The sequence below is a fragment of the Ambystoma mexicanum genome, chromosome 6p (genome assembly GCF_040938575.1).
Source record: "Ambystoma mexicanum isolate Mex_15411 chromosome 6p, UKY_AmexF1_1, whole genome shotgun sequence".
Lineage (NCBI taxonomy): Eukaryota > Metazoa > Chordata > Amphibia > Caudata > Ambystomatidae > Ambystoma > Ambystoma mexicanum.
In genome coordinates this window covers 1,463,674,560-1,463,687,649 of record NC_090935.1, presented here as the reverse complement: position 1 = coordinate 1,463,687,649, position 13,090 = coordinate 1,463,674,560, and the positions used below count along the sequence as shown (strand labels likewise).

General features: G+C 40.9%; 1 protein-coding gene across 7 annotated transcripts in view; it reads left to right on the top strand.

The window, feature by feature from the left end:
* Nucleotides 1-13,090, top strand: part of SLC4A4 (solute carrier family 4 member 4) — a 1,258,962-nt gene that overhangs the window by 815,407 nt on the left and 430,465 nt on the right. For 5 of the 7 annotated variants that reach the window (XM_069626273.1, XM_069626270.1, XM_069626272.1 and 2 more), the window contains exon 6: nucleotides 7,839-8,018. In XM_069626273.1, the coding sequence (XP_069482374.1) occupies nucleotides 7,839-8,018 (180 nt within the window). The remainder of the gene's footprint in view (nucleotides 1-7,838; nucleotides 8,019-13,090) is intronic. The other 2 variants (XM_069626274.1, XM_069626276.1) reach the window with 1 other exon arrangement.

The following is a 13,090-nucleotide window of genomic DNA, read 5'->3' as shown; positions in this document are numbered from 1 at the left end:
CGCTGTGGACAGGAACATTTGCAAAGCAAGAACACCCCTGAGAGTGCCAAATTGAACAAAACTGGAGCTGACAACTGAATTTATATTGGATGACAGAGAGAGCTTAGACCACTGCCATGCGTTGATGATGTGGGCCAATGACAGAGGGCGGAGAGGGAGCAGACCACGGGAGGGGTTATTTATGAGGGCCACCTTTTTGTCAGCATTAAAGTTCAGCCAGTTGTTACGCCTTCAAAGGTAAATGGCAGTGATGCATTAGCAAAGACTGTTGACAGGGCGATCTGGATTTTTGTCCAACATCACAAGAATCTGAGTTTCATCCTCGGGAATGTAATATGAGGCCAAATAAGCGGACTAAGTTAGGGGGCCTAGGTACATGTTCAAAGGATTTACAACACACCAGGACACCACATCAGAGGGTTTAAGTGTTTGATTGATGAGGTGGAAGGGAGACGATTCTGCTTCTGTTGGATAGAAAGGAGATGATCCAGGATGATAAAGATGTTTGGACACCAATATCCAAGAGCTGGGCTCGGATGATTTGATGATCAACACTTTAGAAAGTGGCAAATACGTCCAGGAGGATTGGATCATTTATTCAGCTACCAGAAGCCAGTATTTGTGAGTCATCAACGACGGAAAGGTTGCCAGATTTTGTACTGTATAACCCTTTTGGATTTATTACCACCAAGAGGAGTACTCTGTACCCTACAAAAAGTGCTTTTTCACCATCTATAAATGCACAAGAAAGAGAGGAGTTCCTTTGGGAGGTGTGACGGCCAAGGGATCAACAGATGACTCTAAATGAAGTTGGATTTATCTACTTGTTTTATTCTGGGCGCCGAGTTAAGATGATCCTAACTTCCCACATCCGCTGAATTTCAAGTGTTTTGCTAGGTTAAATCGGATCCCTTAACTCGTTTTTCCAGTGACTATATATTCCGTGAAAAACCTTAGTTCAAGAGACGTTAAGGTGAAAATGTAACGCAACAAAACCATTGAAATTCGGCACACAACTCAAGCAAAGCCACCTTAACTACTCACCCCCTGTTGTGCAGCATATGACCACAATGATGACATCATAGATGGCATCACTGATGACCTCACTGGTGACATCACTAACTACATCATATATGGGATCACTGATGTCATCGGACATAACATCATATATGACTTGACTGATAAAAGCACTGGTTACATTAATTACATTTTCAAACTTTAGGACTATTTTCTTTTACATAAAATATACATTCATATTATCAAAGTACATTTTATGCTGCTGGAAATTCTTTCATTTAGTGCATGGTCCACAATTTGTATTCTCGGGAGGATAGCAGAGGGGCAACGTGCTTGCTTTGGAAGCAAGACGACGCGAACAGCACAGGTTCGATCCTCGGGTCTGCGCTTAGAAACCTGGTTATTAAGCGCATTATAAATAACCAATTACAATAGATAACAATTACATACAAAAATGAGTACAACAAAAAATAGTATAGTATGTACAGATTAATTTCAGTTGGCATGTCATCTATTGGACTGTAATACAAATTAATAATTCATTTAGAAAATAAATAGCCGAAAGTAATAAAAATCCAATTGCATGTCTAAAAGTAAATCTTCAATTTCTAAGCTTCATTACTTTTGTATATATAATTATGTAGAATTAATATTCTTTTAGAATACCTATGCGTAGTATTCTTAAAATATATCACAATACATAAGTGCATGTACTTTGTTTTACATGTGATTTTTTTAACACTTCTCGTTTAGAAAACAATACCTTTATACAATTTTTATAATAAGCACAATATTTAGCATTTTTGGAAACACTCAGGATTCAACGTGTATCTATTTCTATCTATTCTTTTTATCATTTCTTTAGTACTGTATACCCATATTATATTATCTTACAAATATCTAAAGTACATTTGCCACAATCAGGTACATTCTATGGAATGGACTATTTTAATTGCTTGCTATTAAACGAAATTAAAGATATTTCTAAAAATGTACATATTTATATTTTAAATATCATCCTTTATTACATACTACAAATGAATGTTCCACAAGTACTCATATCATACATGTGTACCCGTCTATTGTTGTTTGTCATGTTCTTATTGTTATTAAGTATACTGAAATAACATATGTACCAAGAAAGTGACCCAGAAATATTTTAACATACATAATGAGTTATTGCATGTATGATGTCATCACTGATGCCATCAGTGATGTCATATATGGTGTAATTAGTGATGTGATCAGTGATGTCATCATTGATGCAATCGCTGATGTCATCATTGTGGTCATACACTGCGCAACAGGCGGCAAATAGTTAAGGTGGCTTTGCCTTTAGCCTTGGCAACTGTCCAAGCATTCTTTGGGGCCCTCAAGCCATGGCCTTCGGACATTATCAGGCCTTGGCCATTGTCCATGTTGCACCAATAGCTTTCTTTGGGCCCACTAGCCATGGCCTTTTGCCATGACCTGTGGCCACAGTCGTCAGCCTGGGCCAATTTACAAGTTACAACAATAGTTTTATTTGGGGCCCACTAGCCATGGCCTTTGGCCATAGCCAGTAACCATGGCCTTCACCCGTGGCCACTGCACATGTTGCACCAATAGGTTTCCTAGGGGCTCACTTGCCATGGTCTTTGGCTGTACATGTTGGACGTTTCTTTGGGGCCCCCTAGCCATGGCCTTTGGCCTTCAGCCTTGGCCACTCTACATATTGTACCAGTAAGTTTCTTTGGGGCCCACTAGCCATAGCCGTTTGCTGTGGCCAATAGACATCGGCTTTGGCCTTCAGCCATGGCCAGTGGCAGCATCCTTCAGCCATGGCAGCTTTCCATGTTGCACCAATAGTATTCTTGAATGAATTACCCCTATCCTACGCAAACTAAATTGGCTTCCACTCCAAGCCAGGATACTGTTGAAGACTGCATTTATTATCTACAAAGCAGACACAAGAAGCACACCAGCGTACCTGGCGGCTAATCTCCACATATCTGGTGGCACACGCTCACTGCAAATCGACCAACCGGCTTGAATCACAACTTGTCCACAAAGAGAAGATATACAGACAATTCTTCTCTTGCCATCCACCCACCCTTGGAACTCGATCCTGGTGTTGCCTTGCAATGCCCCCAAAATGTTCCACTTTTGCAAATCTCTCAAAACGTGTCTCTTTCAACAACACCTGACCAGAACTAATTCCATTGGACGCACATACAGACGCACAGACCTCACAGTACTGCATTGCTGTTAAAAGATGGCAACCCAAAATGCCAGCTACCCACACTCTGTACAGTACTCTGCTGCTCTTGAACTAGGTCTGTGCTGTAAACAAAATAAAAATAAAACAAATCTTTGGGTTCCTCTAGCCGTGGCCTTCAGCCTTGGGAACTGTCCATGTTGGCCAAATAGTATGCTTCGGGGCCCAGTAGCCATGGTCTTTCGCCATGATCAGGCCTTGGTCACGTTCCATGGTGCACCAATACATTTGTATGGGGCCCACTAGACATGGCCTTCAGCCATGAGAAGTGGCCATGGCAGTTGGCTGTGGCCACTCTACATGTTGCACCAAGACATTTCTTTGGGTCCCACTAGCCAAGGCCTTTGGCCATGGCCTTTGGTCTTGGCCACTATACATATTGCACCAACAGGTTTCTTTGGTAGCCATGGCCACTAATTACATCACACATTACATCATGTATGTCATCTCTGATGACATCACTGATATTAGAGCTTTGATTAATTACTTTTTGAAATATGACAATTTTTTTTTTAACCTAAAATGATGCACACATTTCATACTCACACAGCTTATTGTATTATGACCTTGTTTCTTTAAATGTAGTGTACAGTGCACAATCGTAAGGGCATAGAGTGTTTATAACAATGAAGAGTAGTATATAAGCATTAGGCACTTTGGAAGGTGATCTGTTATACTGGAATACAAATTCATAATTTATTTTCAAATGAAATGACAACAAATATTAGTAATACAATTGCCATGTCTATAATTAAATATTTACTTTCTAATCTTCATTTCTTTCTATACATATAATTATGTAGTATAAGTAACTGATTTATTTTTGTATTTTATCGATTCTATACTATTACAATGCACACGGGCACACACTTTATATTAGATGTGATTTAAAAAAAATAAAACTTGTCATTTCGAAAATGTGTTTATGTAAAAATGTGTTTATGTAATGTTATTACAGTAAGGAGGATTATAAATGTAAACATTTACTATTTTCATAACACTTACTATTAAACAGGTTTCTACTTTTATCTATTCTGATTTCTTTCACTACTACATATATTTACATTGTGCTTGACATACCAGAAATAGATTTAACTGAATCAAGTACTTTCCATGCAATTAAGTATTGTAATTGCTTCCTAATTAATACATGAAATTCAAACTATTTGTTTAACATTACATATTTTTCTTTATAATTGTATATGTTGATAGGTAATATAAATTAATAGGTTAAAGCAAACTAGGGACTATTTTCTTTAAATTGGTATGCTCGACGACTCCTCCAATGAAAATTGCCTTGTTTTGTTCTAGTTTTGTTCTTGTTGCGTCTCAAAAAGAGTTTAACAGCAAAAAGCCAAATGCCGCTCCTCATAATAAGTCTAAAATTACTCAATGAGAACAAGCGCCAAGATTAATCATCATCACCACTATTTATTCATCTAAATTGTGTGCCCTTTAGATGACACTTGTTTCGGCTATCTGCCCTTTTCAAATCGAGGCATATTTGTTTTTCATAAGTCCTTGGTGGTCTCACTAGTTCTTTCGTGTTATTTGGGTTAAATCCCAGTTTATTCGCATAGTTTGTCCTACGCGGCGGCTCTCATAGTCTATAACACAAATAACACAAAAGAACTACTGAGACCACCAAGGATTTATGAAAAACAAACATGCCCTGATTTGGTAAAGGTGGATAGCCGAAACACGTGTCATCTAAAGGGCACACAATATTAGATGAATAAATAGCGGTGATGATGATTAATCTTGGCGCTTGTTCTCATTGAGTAATTTCAGACTTAATATAAATGAATGCTCCACACGTAATCACGATGCTTCTGTATCAGTGTGTTGTTCCATATTATGTTGTTAGTATTGTTAGTATTGTAAAGGGTAATAAAATAAAATATGTGTCAAAAGAGGTGAACAAAGATATTATAACTTATATGATCAATAATGTCATAGATGATGTAATTATTGATCTCATCAGTGATGTTTTGTATGATATCATTAGTAATGCCATCAATGATGTCATCAGTCATGCCATTTGTGATTTAATTAGTGATGTCTCCAGCGATGTCATTATTGTGGGTATACGGTGCTCAAGAGGGGTCGCATAGTTGAAGTGCACTTGCTTGAAACCAACTCCTTATTGCCTTGATACTTTCACAGTAACCATTTCCAATATCAGAAATTCCTGCGGTAGAGTAGCAGTTCGACGGATGCTGCGATAGCAGGAAAAATGGCTCATAATTGAAAAGGCTGTCACCTCCTCAGAGGCACGCAACATGTGCCCCCATTCTTTTTTCCAGGTCCCCTCACTCCACTCAATTACTTTTACACTCCCTAACCTTCTCCCATGACCCCCTATCACTCATTGCTTCGTGTGACACATTTTTGTCTGATCGCATCTTCTGGCGTTGCCTTGGTACTCTTGTGAGTTTACTGAGGTCTTCCCCAGATAAACTGAACATTGTCTACCCATAACTATCTCCCAACCAACCCCCAAATCCCCAACTTCACATGGTGTCTTCTTTGCCACTCCTGACCTCTAGCCTGATATGATTGCTATTGCTATTGGTATTGGCATTTACATAGCGCCTATGGCCAGGCTATCTAAGCTCTGTCGTTCAACACCACACATAAACAGAAGAGTTTTGAGTCTCTTTCTGAAGTTGAGAATGTTATTAGACTATGTATGGTCCTGGGGAGTTCATTCCAAAGTTTGTTGGCATAGTTTTTCCTCCTCTAAATAGCATTCTGAGTTCTTTCATTTGTGGCTTCTCCCGTTAATATTGCGGGAATCACTCACAGTGAGCAAAAAAGTAATGATGGCATTTCTTTTCTGAAACGCTTCTCTGCTGCAAAACACCAAGGCCCATATATATAAAGGTTTTAAGGAACAGGAGGCACACCCATGTCTCTGTCGAATATTTTAATAACTATTGGATGAATGTACCCCAAACTAGTAAAGAAAATTAAGTCAGTGCTTTGTGCCCTAATTGTTTCTTATTTGGTCCAAATCTGCCAAGTGGTTTTCGCTCTACAGCTGTTCAAAAACTGCATGTTTTCTCTATGGCAAAATAAATGGGAGAAGGCTGAAAACTGTGTTTTTATGTTTTTTTAATAAAGTCTTCCTTTTTAATGTATTGTTATCAGCATTTCCAGTTTGGGGGGACACTTGACAACCTTTATGTTTGGGAAATTTCATCCAAATCTTTCCAGCTTGTCAAATGTTATTAGCCTCGCTCAGCCTCTCTGCTGCAAAGCACCATGGCCGATATAAAGGTGTATAGGAGCAGGGGGCACCCCCTTCTCTGTTAAATATTTTAAAAACTACTGGATGGATTTACCTCAAGCCAGTCATGGAAATTAAGTCAATGCTTTGTGCCCAATTTGTTTTTAATTTGGTCCAAATCTGCACAACGGTTTTCGTGCTAGGGCTGTTCAAAAATTGAACTTTTTCTCTATAGGAAAATAAATGGGCTGAAAACTGCAGTGTTTTGTTTTCTTATTAACTTTTTCATTTTATAACGTACTAGCAAAATGTGGCAGTACTTTGCATGGGTTCTGTAGACAGACATGATAACACTCTCATCAATTGTGACAATCACAGAGCAGACATGGAGGGGCGGGGAATTGGCGTGCTGCAGCATGAAGTGAACTTCTGTGCACTCTCCCCACCTGCCGTCTCACCCTGGCGCAATGTAGTATATTGCGGTGCAGATATCTCAGAAATGGTGCATACTAAGGCCTTGAAAAATGGTTTTTGAGCCTTCAGGTTTTGTTCCTGGCTCCGAGACAGTTCAAATGAGCTTTGTCCGGTCCTTCTATCACCACAATGAGGTTTTGTGCTTTGCAGTGCAAATGTCTCAGAAACAGTGCATCCAAGGGCCTTCAAGCGTGGTTTTCAGGGGACCTTGAAGTTCTGTTCCTCAGGTCCAGACACTTCATATGAGCTCTGTCCGGTCCTTCTGCGACCACCATGATGTTTTTCTGCTTCCAGACAACCGTCTCATATGTGCACGGGCTGAAATCCAGGGCACGGTGTGGGATGTGAACATGTAACGTAGCCAGTGACATCCGGAGGGTCATAACAGTTAACTGTGCAAAATGTGGTGCAAATTGGTTGAACAGTGTGGAATTGTATGAGGAACAAATTAACAGATTTTCCGTTTTATGTATAGATTGTTCCCAGAACATGCAGTTCGACTACCGCATTCTAATGTGGACAACAATTTAAGTAATTTGAGACGAAAAAGATCCAGATAATTCAACAATGAAAAACTATATTTTTCTATGTATGAAAATAGTTGTATCAATTCGCCAGCAACAATGTTTTGGCCTCATTAATGCCATTTCTCAATATCTGTTTTGTATTACACACAATATTAAGAGATCTGAATTTGTTCATGATTTTTGGGTTATTTGTACATGAAATGATATTAAGGTGTGCTCATTTGTGAAAAGTGTGCTACTAGGTCAACATCAAAAACTTTACTTATAATCATAATTTTTAAAACGTCTTTGGAACGTGAAAATGAATGTATTGTTTTATCTTGCGTGACAGAGATTGTGATCAACAACCAGATCGAGCTTGGGCTACTGAAAGCTGACATGAAGGAAAATGTGACGCGCACGCTGCTCCGGAAGCATCGGCATCAGACCAAAAAATCCAACCTGCGCTCCCTGGCTGACATCGGGAAAACCGTCTCAAGTGCAAGTAGGCTGTTTTCCACCCCTGATAACGGTAATGCAGGGCCCGCTGTCTGTGGCATTTCCTTTTGCTTTTGCTCTTGCATTCTCTTTGAGTGCCTTGATCACATTCATGGTCCATCTCCATCTTATGGCAAGCCTTCGAGTGTGTCTGGTTGCAGGAATTGTCACTCAATATTTCTCTGCATTGTGCTCTTTAGGACTCTGCAAAAGGACATCCGTTGCATCTGAGCCAGAGCAGCTATAGGGCTGCAGCACCCTAGAACTGTGCTCCTGGTAAAGCAGTCTCGCTGGTGTGCCAAATCTGGTAGAGCCGACCCGTTCCTGCAATGCAAAGGTTGCTGCCGACCCTCCTGGCCTGCTGGCTGTGAGGAGGGAGATAACAGGAGGGAGGGCCTGGTGTACAAAAGTGTTTTATGATGATGCAATCCCATTGAAAAATGATTTGTAAATCATGCCCAATGACTTAGAAATGATGGGCAAAGGAAAGCTGTGTACCACTGCTAGCTAAAAAAAGAAATACAATGTGGGGTGGTATGGGGATGCTTATGGGGGCCTTCCAGCCCTCACCGCCACACCCAGTGCTGCAGCACCAGAGCTGAGGGGGGATATCCGGGAAACATGTTTCACCCAGCATCGCTCCTACAGCTTCTCAAGCAGGGCCTGCAGGAGCCTACTGAGTACTTCTTGGTCCCTGCAGTGGATCATTGGAGGGACTCAGTGAATAATGTATTGGTCAAGTCGTCTGAACATTAAAACAACTGTGATGAGTATATCTGCATCTGAAACCCCTACACATGTCCTGTTAGCTACTTAATTTGTGAACTCTTTTGGGAGAGCAATGCCATTGTACTTAAAAGTAACTCACTTATTCCACATGTCGGCTTCATTCTCTTGATGGCTGCTTGTTTGAAATATAAAATATGGGCTGCTTTTTCGTAGAATTTCCAATGGTCAGCAGGTATCAAACTATAACTTAAGCTTTGATCCCAATCTCTCAAAGTTGTATCAATATGGGATTGCTGTTATTTTGTGTCGCATTTTCTTTTTATGCATTTCAAAAGGTATCGACAATCCCTGATCTGGAGGTGAATCATTGCCGAGGTTCAGCAAAAGGAGGGTCAATTGAGGATCATTTGTGCCAAGCGAGTTCGCCTCATTAGTCACTAGTAGCCCCCCCATCCCCGTCTTGCATGCATTTTTTTAAAATTCAGACGAAGTAAATGTACTCACACAGTTGTATTACCAGAAGTAATGAATGAGTAATGACAATTCGAATAGACTAGAATGGGAGGTTCAAAACTGCGTCCATTTCTAACATGGATTCTATTAATGGGCACTTATGGTGCGTGCTTTAAGTATTTTCACAAGATTCAATGACAAGAGTCTCCGAACAATAGTTAGAATGGGTAAGGTAAGAAATTACGTACTAACAGTGAGGTTCTACGTGATAATGTTGCAGCCAAAAATGCTGCGGCTGAAAATGCCTCCATTTTAAACGCATTTTTCCACAGCTTTATACGCAGTCACCCATTATCTCCTTAATATGTGCATATAACCAACCCACCCCCAAATGCGTCAGAAAATGCATTTGCCGCCTTTTTCTTGCCCCAATATTATCAGTGGATGTTCACAGTGACAGGAACATGCAATGGATAAGGCGAGGCCTGGGCAGGAACTAAAGATAACAGGGACAGAATAATGACAGACAGGAGTTGGAATTTACAATCCATTAAAAGGACTAACTCAGAAATGACTCTCTGTCCGAGAAGGTTTCGAAATCTGCATCCATCCTCCACTTATGGAGCCCTTAGAATGATTTCCAATATTTGAAAATCTGATTTTTGGCCACTATGAGGACCTTGTAAAAGGACGTCATTAGGACTTGCACAGCCCAGCTAGACGTGAAGTAATCAAACATGCAGAGAAGGAGGCCCTTTGGCATTTTTACATCCTACACCCTTTCCATGTTATAAAAACTCATCACAAAAAGACTGGACAAAGTCAGGCATATTGCCCATATCGCCTTTTTGCGGCCAACAGAAGTATTAGATCAGTCATTTACATGTAGACATCCTTGCTGAGCACCAGGCAAGCTAGGGAATGACTTATCGGTTGCTACAACGTTGATTCATGGCAAGCGTTTGACTCACTGATACTCACTGATACCACATGTGAACTCATGCGAGCCAACACCGCCAGGTCTAGGCAAAGTACAGGTGGCTGCTGGGCGAGAGAGAGCGAGAGAGAGAGAACGGAGAGAGAGGGGATTTTTAAAGCATACTGGCCGAAGTCCCGTAAGAATGGCCAGACCTATACAGAGTAGGGGCATTATGCAGGCGATATTCAGAAAGGGAACTGAGGCTTAGCATGACCGGTTATTTCAAATGCATGTAGCTTTCATTCTAATTTTAAAACTAAAGTCTAGCAGGGGGCTAGTCGATATAGCTTGATCTGGTTCATTAATCACTGAACCATGACATTATTTTCAAAACGTCGTTCAATCATTGATTTTCGTTTTATATTTTTTATTCACAAATTAATTGAAATGCTAGACTAAAAGATACTCATGGAAAGAGAAGCTAAACTCTGAATGGGTGACATGGCACTAGTTTCCGGCCTTGCCCGTCGATGGACAAGTGACAGATATTAGCCCCATCCTCGTTCCAAGACGAGACTAAATAAAGAGGTGTCAGCATTGAAAAGCCAAGTAAGGATATGTGCACATATGTGGAATTCCTACTCAAATCTGCTCACTTCTACACCCGATTGGCTTGACATCAAACACCAATCACCATCTGCATCATGTTTTGCAAGTCACGCTTCACCTCTGGGCCTGGAATGCACTCACGTCTGTGAGGAAAAGAGGCAGATAAACCACAGCAACAAGAAACAATGAGTCCATTATTAAAGAGAACCCCTTATTGGTGCTTACATTGCACCTTAGATACAAAGAAGGGCTCAGAACCACCATTAGCACAGATACAAAGGGAAACCTGTAGAACTTTTCTCTCTCTCTCTCTCTCTCTCTCTCTCTCTCTCTCTCTCTCTCTCTCTATATATATATATATATATATATATATATATAAATGCGTGTGCCACAGTGCAGGAAGTTGAAGAGAAGCATGCTGACATTAAATTAAAGGAAGCTGGGAGTAGGATGGGCTGTCCAACAACACTACAATCTCAAATGTGCAGTGCCATTGGCCCCTTACTGGGTATTGATCTCTGCCAGATTGCCTTGTAAACCCCTGAGCAAGAGACACCATGGCAAAAGCATGTATGCAGTATTCGTATAATTGTAGGGGTTGCCCTTCCAGAACTAGGGCGAGCTGTGAAGGGTTATCACATGCACAAGCGTGAACACTCCTAACGGGATGTGTTGGAGCCAGCAAGGAACCATTTCACTTATAAACAGCTCTTTGCACTACAAAAGGGAGAGGAGGAGAGAGGAACTGTCATCCAGTAGGAATGTGTGGTTGATGTGTTATCATATATTCACAACATTTTATCTGGTTTGTTTGAGGAGTGTCAAATTGTTTTTAAATACATTTGGAGGTAGTTCCAAAAGCTACAAAAATGCATGTTTGTCCGTGCATGCACCTTCTGATTGCCGGGTAAGTTCCCGTGCTGGCCTATTACTTGCCCCGCCGCTCTATATATTTCTTGCCTTCTTTTGACACACCGGCCCTATATGGATTTCAGCTTTTCCCCTTGGCTCTTCAGGTCCACGCCCCCTTTTTTCTGTACTTGCTTTCTCTTTTCTCTTCTTGTGACACAATTCCTTCATGGTTTCCAGTTTGGCCTAGCCTGCATATTCCCGATCCATCCCATGCATATTTCCTGCCTTTGTAGAGCGTTGTGTTAAACAACGTACTGTTCAGTGTAGCCTGACAGTCACGGTATTGTGTATCAAATTAAGATCGCCTCATCACATTGTTAAACTCTTCGTAGCATGCTGACATCTGCCGTTGATTAGGGCTGCATTCTACAGGTCTTTGCCTTTGCTTTAAGTCTATATTTGGGGCCTGTTGGGCTCACCTTTGGCCGTTTTCTGTATTCACTTGGGTTTCATACAGAAACAGAACCTTTTCAAAAGGCAGTTGGGTGTGGATTTGGCCTGTTTATTCAGGCAATTGGGCCTTGTGGTTCTGTCACATCAGACATAAAGCAACCACAACATATTCATTATTTTTGATAAGTGACATTCCAATTTCCCCCAAAGAGCTTGAGATCTGCAGCATCTGTTCCAAAGAGGACATGTACACATAGCTCACGCTGTGGTGCTCTCCACTTGGGAGCAGATGTGGAGTATATGCCCAACTAGGAAAACAGGGTTGTGGGAAATTTGACACATTGTGAGGACCATTTCATGCCAGTCAATCTCTGGATTGTAGGGTTCGAATAAGGACAGGCCAGGTAAGAGAAAACTCATACATCACACAAGTTTAGTCAAATTGCCAAATGAGAGGGGGCAGCCTAGCTACAGCAGTTATAATGACTGGGCACAGTCTGCATGTGCCCACCCCTGCTCCTAGACGGTGACAGATGAGAAAGGTAATCTAGCTCCTCCTGACAACTGTAAAACATCGAGAGTTACTGTTGTTCATTAATGCGCACTGAAGACATTTGATTTTAAGTGTGGAACAAAAATAACAGCTAGCTGAGCTGGAGCACAAGGAGGTACATCGATTTCCACACTATAATATCAATTTGGGATTGCGAGGGTAGGATCCAGATTTTCAGGTTTCACATTCAGCAGTTGGCCACTCCACCCCATCGCTTGCCCTACCTCTCCTTGCCAATCTCTTTGATTTATTCATATCACTTCATGCTGGTGTTCACTTTATTTCTAAGCATCACCACACAGTGGCAGGGGCAGCTTTTGGTTTGAGGATGCGCAGTGAAGCTCCCAATGGGACACCTTGATTTAAAATCTCCATCATGCCAAAAAATAAAATAAACAGAAAAATCTTGCGGTCATATTATATTCCAAATTCACTTTATCCAATCAAATTCATGAATGCGTCAAACACGTTTTTTTTTGTATCCGTCTCCTTAGGAGAATTCTCCCTTATCTTTCAACCTCCGACATGCCTCTGTAGT